At 33.4% G+C, this 18,100-nt stretch overlaps 1 protein-coding gene across 1 annotated transcript; it reads right to left on the bottom strand.

Annotated features, from left to right (window-relative positions):
* Positions 1–721: 721 nt before the first annotated feature.
* LOC140438440 (uncharacterized) lies at positions 722–17,818 on the bottom strand. Its single transcript, XM_072528118.1, has 5 exons — positions 17,626–17,818; positions 12,469–12,596; positions 10,397–10,465; positions 8,111–9,055; positions 722–1,686 (listed from the first exon to the last, which is right to left on the bottom strand). The coding sequence occupies exons 1-5, from the start codon at positions 17,666–17,668 to the stop codon at positions 1,615–1,617; spliced, it is 1,257 nt and encodes a 418-aa protein (XP_072384219.1). The 5' UTR covers positions 17,669–17,818; the 3' UTR covers positions 722–1,614.
* Positions 17,819–18,100: the final 282 nt, after the last annotated feature.

Below are 18,100 nucleotides of genomic sequence, written 5' to 3'. Positions count from 1 at the left end.
TACCGCATGCTACATTTGTGTGTTGCGTTCTACAAATGTTTGAAACCTAATAGTTAGAATGGTGTGGAGTATATAAACTCATTATTTAATCGAAAAATGATTTAATTTTATTGTTAAAATTGCACTTGGTACTGACACTGATTTTCAGTTTCTTAATGTTTAATGCAAGAATGGAAAACCTTTGGAATGCCGTTTGCCAGAGCCATGAAAAAACAACCATCAGGAAGAGGAGCCAAAAAATGAGTATTTAAAAGATGTCATGAGGTTTTTTACACATTTTATGAAATAACTTACAGATAAGTAAAGATTTCTGGTGTATGATGGTATATTTTATTAGATATATTTAAAATTTATCCAAAAAGATTACAATTTTTCAAAACGTTTTCGGTCCAGTCGAACCATCATCAGTAAAACATTTAAAAAGTAGTTAAAACAAGCTGAAAATAGTTGTAAGAACCTTCGAAATACATGGCAATCATGGTTAATTGTAATAATATAATGACACGAGGTCGATTTAATAGAATTTTACATAAAGGAAATGAACGTACATCTTCTCTGCTCGAAAGGAAGACGACTTTGTCCAACGGTTATCGCCAGCCAACTCAATGTTTTGCTGATCTTGGACCGAAAACGTTTTAAAGAATTGTAATTCTTTTGGATAGGTTTAATATATATAGTATATAAATTGTACAAATAAATAAATTGCAATAAAACACTTAAACATCTTGAAAAGTTTTTATTTCTTTCTTAAAAAGTTGGACACATTTTGACACCTACCTATATTCTTTATATACAAATTCTACGTTGATAATTAAAAGTATTCATTAGAGACTATACACTAAAGACAAACTAATACATTTAAGTTGTTGATTTTTGAAATAACATAAGTACCATTTGTTTCAGTAAAATATAAATTATAACAAAAACAGATACATTATAGATTCAAAAACTTTAAACGAAATCATCAAGTCTGCAAATGGTGACAAATATTTATATACGAGTATATTTGTGGGTCGTCACCACCCTCCAAAAGTATTACTACAAATACATAAGTTAAATAAGAAAAAAGGTCTACAGGTTAATTAAAACCAAAATAATTGTCAATTTCAATGACAACAACCAAATTAGGAAATGTTTTATATAAACCATGTAAGAGCTATTAATAATAGCAAAAAAAGCAACTCATAAAGTTACAAAATGTGAATGTGGCATCCATTAGCCAATGCCATCAAAGAAAACAAAGTCAGAAGAAGACAGTCAAATTGATGCAGAGAATTAGAAACCATGAACTTGACAAAAAATAAGAAGAAGATATCTAAAAAAAACTTAAATGAAAAAATAGAGCCAAATAGAAATGCCGTAGAGGCAGTATTACTATTTTTAAAACAATTTGAGCTAGAACATAATGGCTAAACTAAAAAATAGGAGGAAAATGAAGAATTGTAACATTGTCTACCACAAGAGTATGGAAGCTGATACTTTTGAAGATTGATTTGAAAATTCACTGATCCAAAACTTGGTGCTACATAGTAAAAAAGTCTTTAAAATAATACTAAAAAAAGTACAAACATACTACAACTAATGCTACACAAGTAGTTCCTTAAAATGAACATATTATTTAAAGCTGTTCTTCAAGATTGTTAATTCCTCCTGAAGTTTCCTTAGTACTGATGTCTGGTTACTGATCTAAAAATTTAAATATGGAATTAGAAAATAAATACATAGAATAGGATCGCCTATGTTGGATATGTGCTGCTATCCGTTAATACCAACTAGAATTACATCGCGAAACCTTTTAGAGTTTTAAGACGTACATATGCAGCTGTAAAACAACGATAGAAAAAATATTAGTATTGTAATTATTTAACTTCCGTTACAAAGATACTACTATTTACCGTTCAAGTAAGTAATCACAACATTTTTTATATATATAACTTTTTTATTTTTCAAGATTCATTAAAGGGGCCATAGTTTAGTGAAGGGTGGAATATCAGTAGGTCAAAAAATCAGTAACTTGAGATATGCTGATGACATTTTAATAATTGAGGCAAATCAAGAAGAAATGGAAGACATAATGAGATGTCTGGAGGAGAAAAGCAAAACATATGGACTAAAGCTAAATAGGAGTAAGACAAAGATCATGATAGTAGACAGAGCTCGGAATTATCTTCAACATTAAAAAAATTGGGGCTTTGAAGTAGTAAATAGTTACATATACCTGGGGTCCCTAATAACAAATGACGTATGACAGAGAGATTCGTAGAAGGTTGACTATGGCTAGATCAGCTAGGATGAAACTGGTAACAATTTGTAAAAATTCTAGCATAACAATACACACAAAACTAAGGCTGGTAAGGGCACTCATTTTTCCCTTAGCCACATATGCATTTGAAACGTGGACAATAAAGAAAGCGGATAAAAACAAACTAGACGCTTTTGAAATGTAGGTATACCGCCGCATGTTAAAAATATCCTGGATTGATAATCGCACTAACGTATCGATATTAGAACAACTTAAAGTAGAGGATAGATTACTTAAACAAATACAACAGAGATATTTGCAGTATTTTGGACACATTGCTGGAAGAATAGGTACGCTGGAAAAACTGATAGTCGAGGGTAGAGTTGAAGGAAAGAGACCTAGGGGAAGATCTCCAAGCTGTTGGGTAGATCAAACCAAAATATTTATTAATCAAGGGTTACATCAAGCCGAACAACTAGCCCAGGACAGGGAAGGATGGACGGAAATCGTGAAAAAAACTGTAAAAAGTGTCACCACATCCCAAAAGGGATTAGGACTGAGGAGGAGGAGGAGTTTAGAAATTATTTTCGTGATCTAACCTCCAAATTGGTAAAATCCGTTGAGGGTAAAATTTGATATTGTTTAGCTTTAGAACAAGGTTTCACAAGCTGTAAAAAGAATGGGTTGATAAAACAATTACTTTTCATCGCAATGCTTTTGTTCGTGGTCTGACAACAGGATTAAAAGCTCCAACAGCAGGTGGTGCACGGTTCGTTTTATTGCATGCAGGATCTACCAGTGGATTTGTTGATAGAGCACAGCTCACGTATTTGGCAAAGAAAAATACTCAGGACTACCACGACGAAATGGATGGACCGACCTTCGAAGATTGGTTCGAAAATAACTTAATGCTAAATTTGCCAAAAAAAACTGTTGCGGTAATAGACAATGCCTCCTATCACAGCAGAAAGTCAGTACAAATTCCCAACATTAAAAAAAGATATTCAAGAATGGCTTCTGTCACCCTATCACTGTGAACTCAATCCCATCGAAATGGTTTTGGAGTGAAGTGAAACGGTATATAGCTGGACGCAACGCGAATTTTAAAGAAGCTGGAATGCTAAATTTAATTACAGTAGCGTACCAGGTCATTACGCCAGAGAAATGGAAAAATTACGTAAACCACGTAATAGCAGCAGAAAAAAAATGTGGGAAATTGACAATTTGTTGGATGATATCGAACCAATTATTATAAATATAAATATCGGAGATAGTGATGACAGTTATGATAATAATGATGATGTTGATAGTGAAGCAGAAACTGAATGTGACAGCGATTGACAGAAAAAGGAACTAAATATAATAGTGTATAATTAAAATTACTTACACACGAACTTAAATACAATGACTTCTTTTATTTTCAACTTATTTATTAGTTTTATTTTCGGATATTTCTACGTTTTGTTACTGCCAACATATACAGTGCGGTTTTTAAAAGTCCTTCCCCCCTTAACTTTTGAACGGAACAATACATACCTAAATAAAATGTTTCTTTATATTTTAGTTTTATTTTATTCGATTTTATTTAAATCTATAAACAAATGGTTTGTATCGCTAGCACTTACTGTAGAATTAAAAATACACTGCTTGTGTAACATAAAAAAAGGCATTTCTTAATTTCTATTTTAACCACTGAGAGAAGGAAGTCTGGCAGGGTCGCTAGTGGGCATTAGTACTTAAGCTACCCTCAACACGAAAGATGGATTAGGCTAAGTAGTAAGAAGTGACGATTATTTTAATACAAGTTTGCAAAGAAGTATGGCATCGATGTTGTGCATTTACCCTGTACAAACTAGTCACATTGAGACAATCTATAGTATCTCAGTTCATCACAGTCGGTAGTCTGCAGTTCAAGACAGATGGTTTGCAATTAAAAGACGCTCTCATAAGATATTATGTACATACAGACCAAAAAAGCATCTGCGGTTGCTAGTACTCTTTCCATTAGTAGATTAAATATCTAAGTATTAATTCTGAAATAAGATGAATATGCTAATTTAAGTATTTTACCTCTTTATTATTTATTTTACATCTTTAAATAGATAAGTGAACGATTAAGAACTATTAGAAACAATATAAAAGTAGGTATGTAGCTGACTCTCGTTCATCCGCTTCGTCGTCACATTATTAATGTAAATGAAAACTTATTTTATGGAACAGATTGAATGTTTTTTTTTTGATATTATAAGGAGAAATATGATATTCTACTCTTTCAATGTAAAGCGACCAGTAAAAAAAACTTAGGATGAGAGTCCACGGCGCAACTATTTTAAAGCTACAGTGTGAAACTGATCGCACTCACAACTATTTTGTTAACGTCGACAGTGCAAAAGCACGAGGATTCGTCCACGAGGCGATCTGCCTGAAACTAGTTTCCTACTACTTTTCAAACATTGTTTTGCAGTCGTGGTCGCAAAACAGTTGCGTCGTGGTCGCTAGACATAACGCGCCGCCAATGATCGAATTCAAAATTTCTGATCATTTGTGGTTGACACCTGATTTCGGCTAATATTGAACACTTACGACGAGTGATTTTGGATGACTATGGATGACTTATTTTATTTTTTATTTACTAGACTATAGACTCCTTAGAGCACATGTAATTATTGTAAAATTTAGTTTAGTTGGGAAAATATATTTTAACGGAATAAAGTTTTAACAGGAAAGTGAATGAAGTTTCAAAAAAAGATGAAATATGATGATAAGAATACAATTAATTGGTAATACATCATTTTTCTAGAAAGACTTTCAGCACTTCCTCAACAACCAATACAGCTGAATGCAAAGTTACTTACGGATATCATTCTAGAGTTACAAAAATATGAAATATAATACATTCTCTACAAAAAAATGTACAATGGAACAAAGTATGCTATAATTTCACTATTTGGAAAAGTGACTCATCGTTTAAACGCTGAATATCCTCAAATTTAAATGTACACAGCGGCCCTCGAAAACTACCCGTTTTCTCAATTGCAATTTGCGTTTTCTCATAAGAAATTACACAATATATAAGTAGTATATTTATTTGTGTTTCTCTATAGAAAAATTGACCAGGAGTTGTCGTACAGTGTAGCCAATTCTTGTTCACAAGTAGTAATTATGGTCATACAAAACCTGTATTCTTCCACGCAGCGATTATTACCGTCATAAAAATACCAAAAAACATGATTTTTTCAATAGTAAAAATTAAGCACAAAATTGTAATTAAATAAATTTTATTTTATTTAATAAACATTATTTTTCAATCGTTTGGCAACTTTGGAATTAGCGACGGAACTCTGTTTTAATTCCGACCCACAGAAAGCCATAAAACTGGTTTTTTTGCCCAGCAGGTGCCCATCAACAAGTGTTCATTTACATTGGCGTTTCTGAGGGTAGTGCATGTGTTGCATTTTGTGAATATATTTTATGCAATAAGTTTGTTTTATTGATAAAACGTGTTACTGATAATACGAGTGTTATAGTTTGTTTTTATAGTAAATTTTTAGTTATATTCTGTGATTATTTGGTTTGAGTTTTATTGGAGTTGGACGAAAAACCGAGTTGTTCCAAGACAAGACAGCAAAATTCTGATGTTGATTCCAAAAATGAATAGCCGCAAAAGAGACGGAAAATGATAATGTATGAAGAGAAGGTAATGATACGAAACGTTCATAAAGGAATTGTCGGCAGAAAAATGGTAATAAATGTTAGACTAGTGGTCGACATTTGTAGCAGTTTAACAAAAGTATCCGTTAGCTGTATTTTTCGTGTACTTAAAAATACATCGGAAAATAAAAAGCAAGAAAAAGGTAAAACTATATAGAGGTAGGAGAAGCATTGTTTTGGATGATGAGACAAGGAATATTATACGTCGAAAAATTCATTCATTTTATTTTCTGAGTGAAATTCCAACACCGAAAAATATTTCTCAAGAGCTTGAAAACGATGACTTCCTACCCAAGATATCTCGTAAAGTCTTAATCAGGACCATGCGCGAAATGAACTTTCGATATGTAAAACTCAACAGAAAAAGTATGCTATTAGAAAAAAATAAAATTATTGCGTGGAGAAGAAAAAATTTAGAAGAAATACGCAAAATTCGCAGCACTTGACGAAAATATGTTATTTGGATGAAACCTGGATTAACGAAGGTCATACAGTTGGAAAAGTTTGGTAAGATTTAAATGTCGAAAGTACACGCGAAGCATTTATAGAAGGTTGGTCTGCAGGATTAAAAGCTTCATCAGGAAAGGGACGGCGTTTAATCATCACCCATATAGGAAGTCATACAGGATTCCTTGATGATGGTTTTCTTAATTTGAGTCAAAAAAAAACAGGTGATTTTGAAAGTATTTGAAAGGGAGGATTCAAGAATGGCTTACAGAAAAGGGGATTGCATACGAAGAATCGATGCTTAAAATTTAGCTACTTGACATTGCACGGTTAAGGAAAAGTGAATATCTTAAATATGCTGTAGATAAAACTACAAAAGATTATGGTGTCAAAGTTCTGCGTCTACCACCTTATCATTGCGAACTTAATCCCATTGACCTTATCTGGGCGCAAGTGAAAGGAGAAGTAGCACGCAATAACAAAACGTTCAAATTATTAATGTGGGAACTTGACACTTATATCGAAGTTTTACTAGAGCCAATTCTAATTACACCAGGTGGTGAAGATAATGACAGCGATAGCAGAACTGCATTTTCAGATTTAGACAGCGAATAATATTTTCTAATAGCTTAATAAGAATATCAGCATAAAAAAAAACCAAAAACAAAAAAAAAATGAGAAGAACATAGTAAGTGTGTATAGTGTTTGTGTTTAAATAGAATAGTACAATGTTTTGTTACATCAAAAATTATTTTTATTTTGTTTTTATAGAATTTTATTTTGTTTCATAGGATTTTATTTTGTTTTGTGTTATACTGTTTAAGTGTTTTGTTCTTTTATTCGATAAGACAATATGCCTCTTGGCGAACACCCATTTAAAAAAAGTAACGCGCCACAAGACATTCCTCTGAGATAATGTGGAAACTGTCTTAAAAATTTTTTTTAAAAAATTTCATTGTGTAACTCTTTAAGTACGGGTCACGTCAAAAGACGTTTGTGGCATTCTGTATTTTTAGGGGAATGTAGGGAATGAGCCACAAAATATTTATTCATACGTTTATTTACTGACGTTTCGATCTCTATATCCAGAGACCGTTTTCAATTATACAAATGATAGTAAAATTTATTTTCTATGACTTTTTGCTTGTCGTTCTGTATATTTAGAAATAATGTTGGGAATATGCCAAAGTATATTGATTCAAATGTTTAATTTACGGACACGTTTCGACCTCTATAAAGAGATTGTTTTCAAACATACAAATGACAGATATATTTATTTTTCTATAGCTTTTTGTTTGTGGCATTCTGTATTTTTAGGGAGAAGGTTGGAAATAAGCCACAATATATCTATTTACATGTTTAACACACTGACGTTTCGATCTCTATTTTGTGTTTAAAGATAGAAAAAAAAAAGAAAATAAATAATATAAGATTATAAAAATATATAATAATAAACAAATAAAATAAATATAACCATCATTTATATCTTTGAAAGCGGTCTTTGGATATAGAGATCGAAACGTCAGTAAAAACTTGTAAATAAATATATTGTGGCCTATTTCGAACATTAATATTTAAAAAATAAAATATAATTAACGTTAAAATAAAAGTGGGTGTACGCCACTGGATTTTCATACGTCTTTCCGCATTTCTGCGCCTATAAACGATGAATCACTCTCCCAAATAGTGAAATTATAGCATAAAACTTACCTCTTTATGAGCATTGCAAGATTTGATCATTATTTCCGTTTTATCTTTCTTCAAATCATCTAATTCCTTTTGGCTAATCTGTAGATGATTTGTGAGTGTCTTACAAATATCCTCGTAGTGAAAAAAATGATTATCAGGATTAAGAATGGCATCAATCTCTTTTAACTCCATATCACTTTGTAGAGAAGTTTCAAGTTCTAATGTTCTATCTTCGTCGACTAAATTTAAAATATTTTTGTTTAAATCTGATACTATTTTATAGCACAAATCTTCAATTTGAATATTACATCTTTCTCTGCTACTGTACATATCTCCGGCAATGCTACCGATTTTAAGAATAGCATCTCTAATTATGGAATTTTGTTGAGATGAAAATTCTGTTTTCAAATTCTCGATAGCATTATAAATTTCATTTTGTATTTTCTCTGATAACTGACTTTTATAACGATGACCTGGAGCAATGGTGTGATTAGTGGTATTTCCAATTTTGTTTAGCTTATTATGACATTGATTTACCAATAAGTCATCCTTGAATTCTTTAAAAGAATTGTGAAGATTATTTATATCTCGGCTTACATGATCTAGTTTTTCTAAAATTTTGTTTTCAAAATTTCTTCTACTAAAATCAGTATATTCCTTCACACAAGTTTTTTCCGTGTTCCTACTATCAATATCTTCTGAACTTGTGTAACTGTTGTAATCATCGTCAAAAAATTCTTCAATAGTAAAAAATTTTATATCATTCAGCCGATTTGGTTCATTCTGCTTATACTCTAGATTTTTGTCGTTCTTTTGTATATATGAACTATTCTTTTCTCTGAAAGAAATTCTCTTAGTGTCAGATCTAGTAAAAATACTTTCCCTTTCTTTAATTTTGTCAGAATCGGTAATGTTAATTTTTTTCTTATCCGGGGTCGAGCATGCTTTTAAACCTCTTCGAAAATTCTAAAAATAAGATACCAAATAAGTTATTTAATGTAAAAAAATATATATATACACTTCCCGAGAAATTACCGGATCAAATAAAATTTTTAGAAAATTATCGCCAATTTGAATAAATTGTACAGTATTTTACTATATATTCAAAGTTCCCTGTATAATTTTTCTTTGACAATAATAGTTATTTATGCACCAAGAAAGTTATTAAGATGATTATGCCCGGAGAGCAATATAATCCAGCCAGAGGGCCTCTGGCCCGAGGGATGGATGTCGCTCGATGGGTGTAATCATGCGGTTACACCAGTGGTACATGCAATATTTTACTTTTCACTTCACATAATGTTATAACTAAAATTGAGACGTTTTTACTTGCTTTAAGTAGTCTATGACAGATGTTGATATTTTGACAGTATATTAAGACAGATATTAAGTAGTAATTATTGACATATTAAGTAGTCTATGACAGTTGTTGATATTTTGACGTTTGTATATATTTACTATAGGGCCTACGTAGCGCAAGCGGTAGGATGCTTGCCTCGCATGCCGGTGGTCCGGAGTTCGAATCCTACCGCCGGCAAGAACAACTAGACATTTTTAAAAATGTCTATGGGCCCCAGGTCGACTCAGCCTGAATAAAATGAGTACCTTGGGTAAAACCAGGGGTAATAATATGCGGTTGCAGCGTAGCACTGCCCATGTTACCTTCCTTGTATACCGTAGGCCCTAGATATAGCAGACTACCCTGCTATACTCCCAAAGCCGCGAGCGGTATAAAACGGGAGACTAATATTATATATTTACTATGCAGTTGTCAGATTTATATTTAGTTATGAATTTATGTCATTTATTTATATTCAGTTATTCAAAAAAATTATACTTTCAATATTTATAAAATTTCTTAACGTTAAAATGTTAGTTCTATAATATTTACTTGATTTAAAATTGTTTAAAATAAAAAAAAAACTTCATTCTATAACGTTCTATAACGTGCTTTTTCTTATACTACACGGTGTTGTAGGCCATAACGTCCGCTTATTAGACCCTAGGTTATAACAAATTTATTTATGGTAACCGTATCCAAGCTAAAATAAACAAATAATATGCAAGTGAAAAGTAAAATATGTTTCAAACTGCACTGAAAATTTCTTGCTGTTGAATTTTTACCTTTATCAATAAAATATTTTTTAATTTTTTTAATAGATAATCGACATTTAAGTCAAATTTAATGATAATAATCATTATGTTAGAGAAAAAGGAACAACCTCGAAATTGGTTTAGAGATAAAGTAGATCAATCACTACTGCAGAAGAAACTTGTAAAATAGAGTTTGGTAAAATAGATACTCACACGTTCATTGTAACTTGAACCATTTCTAGTATTTGAGGTAATTGGTGGGTTTCTTTTACACTTGCAGCTCTAAAATAAAATAAAACGGTAATTTTCTTTAACATAAATGCATATTTTTAGCATTTTACCAATGAAGAATTTTTTCGCACAATACGCAAAGGAAATATTAGTAATATATTATTAGAAGAAAAAATAAAACATTGTGAAACACTTGATTCTGGGGTAAATACATCGGATATAAGTAATCTGTAATCTGTAATTTTTATGAAAATGATTATAGTTTTTAAATATCAAAATGTTACCACTTGGAGTAAAATTTTGATATAGTTAAGTGTCAACAATGTAGATACTACATTCCATTACTAGGTGAAGGGTATAGGAAGGGCGGAGACTGCGTGTCTTTTGGAACAAATGAATGCACTGCTGGAAGCACAAACCTTTCCTGAGCCTTAAAGGATATCGAGGTTAGTACTGCTCCCCAAGGCTGGGGAAAAGTATCGCCTCATCTGTCTTCTTCCATGCATCGGTAAGCTGGATTGATCGGAAAAGCACGATTGATGCAGTCGTGAGTGTACTCGAAGCATTGCGCAACAGAGGGGATGAACATCGCTGGGCGGACCTGCTGGCATTCGATGTTAGGAATGCATTCAATACGCTGCAGTGGAACGAAGTAATGAAGGCAATGAAGGAGAGAGAATGTCCTGGTTACCTGATGAATGTGGTGGCGGAATATCTGTCCAAGAGAAGGATTATGGTGGAAAAGGGCACGATCGTGGACGTGACGACCGGGGTTCCCCAGGAATATATCTTGGGGCCGATGCTATGGAACCTGGTGTATGGAACTGTGAATACGGAGAGGGTACAACCCCCTTCGCATTCGCGGATGAGCTCGCTGTACTAGTAGCGGCCCAGGATGAGCCAGTTCTCAAATACAGGGTTCGGTACACAGGCCGCGTTATAAAGAAATGGAGAACGCAGCACGGACTGAAACTTGCAGCAGAAAAAACCGAAGCCATCATTCTGAAGGGGAACAGAAACAGGCAAAGTGTTAAATTACTTGATGCGGTAGCATGTCTAACACCCAAGAAACATGTAAAGTACCTCGAAGTGATATTGCATCAGAATGGAAAATAGGGGGAGCACGTGCGGGAGGTGGGCCGGAAGGCTGCGAATAGTGCGGCTGCGTTGGGGAGGGTGATGCCCAACATTGCTCCATCTCCGAAAGTAGAAGGGTCTTATATGGTGTTGTACAGTCAATCATTTGCCTACAGGACTGTGTCTGCAGCAGTCTTGTGGACCATCACGGGATATGTTCCGTTGCATGTTTTGGCGGTGGAAAAAAAAAGAGCTCTATGAGAGAAGAGGCCCAAACCTTACTATGGCCGAGAGAAGACAGGAAAGGGAAAGGTCAATTGACAGATGGAAAGAACAATGGAACAACATGGAGGATGTGGCACAGTGGACAAAAATGCTGATCCCGAACATAAGAGATTGGGTGGACTGTGGCCACAGGCTACTAGATTATTTCCTGGTCAGCAGAACTACGAATGAAGAAGTACTGAGAGCAATGAACACACGCCCTCATCTGGTCAACCCTGGTCAACCCCCTTCTGATGGCCCTCACCATCAAAATTAGAAAGACGTCATATCTAGGACACATAATGCGCCATAGGGAATTTGAACAGCTCCAGGTAATATTAGAAGGCAAGATTGAATTAATTCATCAAGCCCAGAACAGAGAGGAATTTGCCATATTGGCAAATATAAATACTAAAGATTTATTAAATGCCGCAGTTTTAAAATAAATGTATCAGGTATTCAAAAATAACAGAACTTAACCGGTTACACGTTACAATACAACAATGTAGCTATACCAATAGTGGTCATAAGACGAAAACGAGGAATAGAATAATTATCATACTTCAAAATCACATCACTTTCACCTCATTTAAGATTTAATAAAAATTAATCATTTCATTCCCTCTATTTGTTAAGTTACAAATATAGCTAATATTACTGGCAATATTTAATATCTTACATTTAGTTAACTGAGTCAAAACTGTTTAACGTACCAACTGTTTACTCCCTAAAGAAGATCTTTCAGCATTCTTTGTGTAATATCCTTGACATTCCGTGGAGGAAGTAAATACTTTTCCCAATGAACATGGTACATCGTAGTCGGCAGGAGATACCTTTATCTCTAAAATCACAATACATATTTTTGATATATTAAAATAAAAATAACTATCAATATTTGTTTTAAAAATATTAACAACTTTTGGTTTCAGCAGCTTAGATTATTCAATTGGATAAATTATTGCATAAAATAAGAAAATACTAATCGAACTGTAACTTAAACAACTAGCTATTAATATGAAAGATTTCAAGCCAGCAGAATAAAGGATATTATAGAAAGATTTTTAGAAGAGACAGTGGCGCAACGAGAGGGGGGGTTTTGGGGGTTAGAACCCCCCCAGGACCCTATTCCGACACTGTTATTACTTACACATTTTAAGGACTCAAAATGGAGGTAACATCATAAAAAAAATTTTGGTGACCAACCAAAACCCCCCCCCCCCCAGAGGCAAATTCTAGGTGCGCTAATGAGAAGAGAATAAATATGCTCAGCTATTTTCGTAGAGATAACAAAAGTATTCGATAAAGTTTGACATAAAGACTGTTACTAAAACTCAAAAGATATCTGTCCATTCACTATGCGCAGCTAATTCATATTCATATTTGGAAGACTCACTTTTAGTAATATGTTTCGATTGTTTATTAACATTCAGAGCTAAAACTTGAACAATTGTAAAACAAGGTCTATATTTTATGATCCAACAGATAGATGACATACACAACAGTGAAGAAGTAAAAAGTTATAACCAGTTAAAATGAATCGCCACTGAAAAGTGAACTGGAATGTCACAGCTTGTTTCTTGAGTTACCGGTCATAGAAGGTTCTGTTTTTTTGAATGTGCTTTTTCATCAGTAGAAGGTTCTGTTTTTATTTTGAAAAGTCTACTTTTTTATCAGATTTTCATTGAGCCTACGTACATCCGTGTGACAGAAAAAATATCAAAGTTATAATAAATGTTTATAAGCTAATAAGTCTGCAGAAGCAGTGCTAATTTTCAATACATACTTCTGAAAGGGGCCATCTGAGGATACCAACCGACTTTCTATTAAAAAACCTGAGATAATTGAAGCATCACGTGTAAGACAACAAAGTGACCCATTTGTTGTTTACGATTTCTTTGATGAACTGGAAACTCTTGAAATGAATAATTAGGAACTCCATCAATACCTTGCTAGGATATGCAATGCAGATGAAACGGCTTTTAATTATGACCCCAGCCATACTAAAGTTGTAACTGGAAACAAAGAAATAGCACAAAGGAAGAAATAGCAGGCTCAGGACGTTTTGGCATGTGCTAATGCCAACGGATTTATATTGTCACCTAAAATACTACACAAGGGCAAAAGGTTATGGGATAATATGTTCGGTACAGATGAGTATCCAGAGGCATCCTACTACGGATCCGAAAATTGTTGGATGACAAAGCAAGTATTTTTTCTATCGTTCAAAAATGTGTTTTTAAAAAATTTCGTTAAATGGCCTGGACTTCTGATTTACAGAAGGCTTTAGAAAACAGGGTATTGTTTCTTTAAATCGAGATTCCATTTGCAAAGAAAAATTTAATCCCGAAAGGTTAAAACGATATTATGAAGAGAAAAATATTACTGGCACTATCACTAACGCGGAAAGTTCTATGGGTAAGCAAACCACGATCCCATGTACAACCTCCTGCGGCTCTACTACAGAAAACCAGAATTACATTGCAATAACTTCCAATGCATCCTGGGAGAACATTCTACTAGCAACAGTGAAACCTTCTCCAAAGCTAGAACAAAGGAAGAGGAAAAGTATAGATGTTGCTGTGGCAATCACAGATAAAACCTATTTAGAACACCTGCAGTTATCAAAAACTAAGAAAAAACCTTCGAAGAATACATTCAAGAAACAATCAAAGTTAGCTAGTGACGATGAAAATTTAGAAGTAGTTGTTTACGCAGAGAGTGATGGCTGATATGAAGTTCCAAATGACAATATTGGAGAAGGTGTGGAATCTCAAATTCAAGAACCCACTGACGATAATATATTACGAGGAAAATGCATCGTGGTAGGAATAAACAAACGAGCAGTTACTCATTCGATTGGACTAATATTGCAAATTAATGTAGTCAAAAGAGTCGTTATAATCAAATGTTTTAAACAATGCATGGGGAATACCTTCAAATTTTATTAGAAAAACAAAACTCTCATGTTCGCTTATGATAAGATATTAGAAATACTGGAAGACTCAAAATCAGGAGATAAAAACATCGTTAAATTTTGTGTGGATTTAAGGAGATCCAAAATATTGCCTAGGTGTTTGCTGTTTCATGATTTTTAATAAAAATTCTTGTTTCTGCATTTTTAATGTTGCTTTTAATTTAAACCACAGTTACATTTCATTATAATAACTACAAAGTCAAGTTTACCAAGCAGACCACGGTCTCCTCGTCAGGGTCCACAGTTACCCTAAATTAATGGGTAACTGTGGACCCTTCATGTGAAAGAAGAATGATAATACTCTTCTCTCTTAATTAATTTTTTAATTGCTATTGAAGAGAGCAGACCACTGATATAACAGACCACTGGTACTTATCTTCGTAGACTTTCACAAAGCCTTCGACACTATGGAATTAGACAGCATTATAACTGCTCTGAACAATAGTAGAATAGATTACCGGCTCACAAAGTTAGTACAAACATTATACCAAAACGCCACAATGCCTGTAAAACTACATGATACCACCAAAGAAATTCATATCAAGCGAGGTGTGAGAAAGGGCGACACTCTCTCACCTAAATTATTTATAACGGTCCTCGAATACGCCTTTAAAATGCTAAAGTGGGAAAATAGAGGAATAAAAATAGATGGATAAATGCTCAATCATCTGCGTTTTGCCGACGACATAGTATTTATTACCGAAGATCTGGGTGAAGCATAACAAATGGTACAAGAATTAGAAAACGTATTATTATTATTATTTATTATTATACATAAGTGAGGGCAGAGGAACTAAGTCCCTATTATGCCCAAAAACAAAGAAATTTTATTAATAACCTACTAGTAAAAAAAACAAAAATTACAAATAAAAGAAATAAAATTACAATTTTTGGTTTAAAAGAAAAACAATATTTTAACTATAATGTAAAACGGTCAAGTCTGTTTTTGAACGAATTGGTAGAGGGAGCAGAGACAATGTTATCGTTAAGGTTATTCCAGCACTCAAAAACTCTATTTGGTAAAAAGTTCTGCCTTGATCTTGTAGAAAAATTTTCTTTCTTCAGTTTGAACTGATGACCTCTGAGGCGTTCATCTTGATTAATGATAAAAATTTCATCGAGATTTCCAAAATTGAATTTTAATATTTTAAAAAGTTCAAAGAAAGTATGTAGAAGTCTGCGCTTAGGTACACGGTCAAAGGCTTTAGAGAAATCTAGATAAACAACGTCGACCGGCTGCGAACTGTTAAGGGATGACGTCCAGTCGTTAACACAATGTAAGAGATTGGTTAGAGTAGAGCGACCAGAGACAAATATATGTTGTTGTGTTTTAATAATATGTTCCTGGAGAAGGAATTTGGTCATCTCCTCGGAGATAATGGCTTCCATAACTTTGGCAACTACTGGCAGCAAGCTAATAGGACGATAATTGTTGGGATCGAGTTTGTTGCCTTGTTTAAAAATAGGGCTTACTGAAGCTAATTTCCAACTAGGGGGTAAGGAGTTCTGGATGAAAGAAGTTTGCATAATTAACGTTAAGGGTATTGCAAGCGTGTCTGCGCACCTTTTTAACAGTTTTGGTGTTAAACCATCTAAACCGGGTGAGGCGGCTGTGCGAAGATGGAAACTTTAGACGTCATGGAGGAACGTATGTATTTGTAGACTTTTTTAATGTTACCGCTTTCGATAACATTTGCTTCAAAATTTTGTCTTAGGGTTTTTAGAGATGTTTTTAAGTTATTTGAAAATCTGCGGTGGCTTTGGAAATCACTAAGAAGCCCGGTGTGTTTAAATTTTCGCCATAGATGTCGTTTGTGGTTAATTTGTTTAATTCCTGTTCGATTTATCCAGGGTTTAAGGTTGTTTTTATAACTTTTACTCTCGGCGTGACAAAAAAAGACAAAATGAGGAATCAAGACTTAAGGAAAAGAACAGGTATCAGTGATGTCGTCAAACGTATAGCCAAGCTGAAATGGAATTGGGCAGGTCACATAGCGAGACTGAAAGACACAAGATGGACCAGAAAACTAATTGACTGGCGCCCACGAGAAGACAAACGCAGCAGAGGACGACCACCAACACGCTGAATGGACGACATTAGACGAATATCCAAGAAATGGCAACAAGCAGCACAGAACCGTGAAGAGTGGCGAAAAATGGGAGAGACCTATGTCCAGCATTGGACAGAAGAGGTTGCATGATGATGATGATGATGAATGAAGAGAGCATACTAGAGATTACTAATACGTATCTACAAATAAAAAGAAAGTGGTTTGAAATCCAACTAACTTCATAAGTAACTGCAAAACAAAAAACATTTTATATCCCGTCCACAAATACCTCACTTTACCCTACTACAAAAGGAAGTGTTTTTTATAATAATTATCTCGGTCAATTGTTTATGTATTTTAATTTGGAAACTCTTAAAATAACGAACTTTTTGTGATCTACAACTATTATTAAAAATGTTTTTCTTTAGAATGTATAATAAACTTTTTATAGACAAAAACTATGTTTTTAAGATTGTTTAAAAAAAAACAAAACAAACTCAGCTGTACGTCTTTACGGATTTCTGATCAGCTATCCCTGATATACCTTTTAGAACCCTTAATTATCTGTATAAGATTTTTTTGAGCTTTTCTTTAACGACTGGGGTATAATATAAACCAGTCACGAAGCAAATGACCATATTTTATCTCTTTGCGAATAATTGTACTGCACAGCTACACTATTATGGTTGAAAGTTTATTCTATAACAATATAATTTAATATTTACGGATTTAATATAATAATAATTTTATTTTCTTTAAGCAAGTAAAGCAAGTTGTAACCATCTGAGTGGCAAATGCCAACGCCAAAAATAACTTAACATAAAAAATAATTAACAAAAAATTACCAGGTTCCTTGTAGACAAATCTTTTGGCCCTTGCAAACGACATTTTCACTATACAATTGTCTCTAACAAACACGAATGATAGGTACTATAATACATAAATTAACCGTTTCCCAAAAAGGCCTTAAAAAATTTTTGCTAACGACTTTTTAAGTAGCGAGCTCATTAACGATGTTGTGAATAGGTTTACCATATTATCATGTTCACTTATTTTACTAAAAATGAGGATTAAAAATGTTTATTATGATTCTGACCCCGCAGGTAGAATGCTAGGTTATGCTAATCACAATCACTAATTTTTTAATATTCTATTCATAATAAAAATAGTCCAGGTAGATGAATGTAAAAAATGTGTTGTTTTGTATATTTATAATTTTTACCAACCCGCAACCCAGCGGGATGCAAAACATTTGTCGATAAAAACAAATAAAATAAATTTAATCTAGAGAGTAAAATAGAAGATTTCTCTAATAGATAT

The sequence above is a fragment of the Diabrotica undecimpunctata genome, chromosome 4, assembly GCF_040954645.1.
Source record: "Diabrotica undecimpunctata isolate CICGRU chromosome 4, icDiaUnde3, whole genome shotgun sequence".
NCBI lineage: Eukaryota > Metazoa > Arthropoda > Insecta > Coleoptera > Chrysomelidae > Diabrotica > Diabrotica undecimpunctata.
The sequence above is the reverse complement of the archived record's forward strand: the minus strand, read 5'-3'. Positions and strand labels throughout refer to the sequence as shown.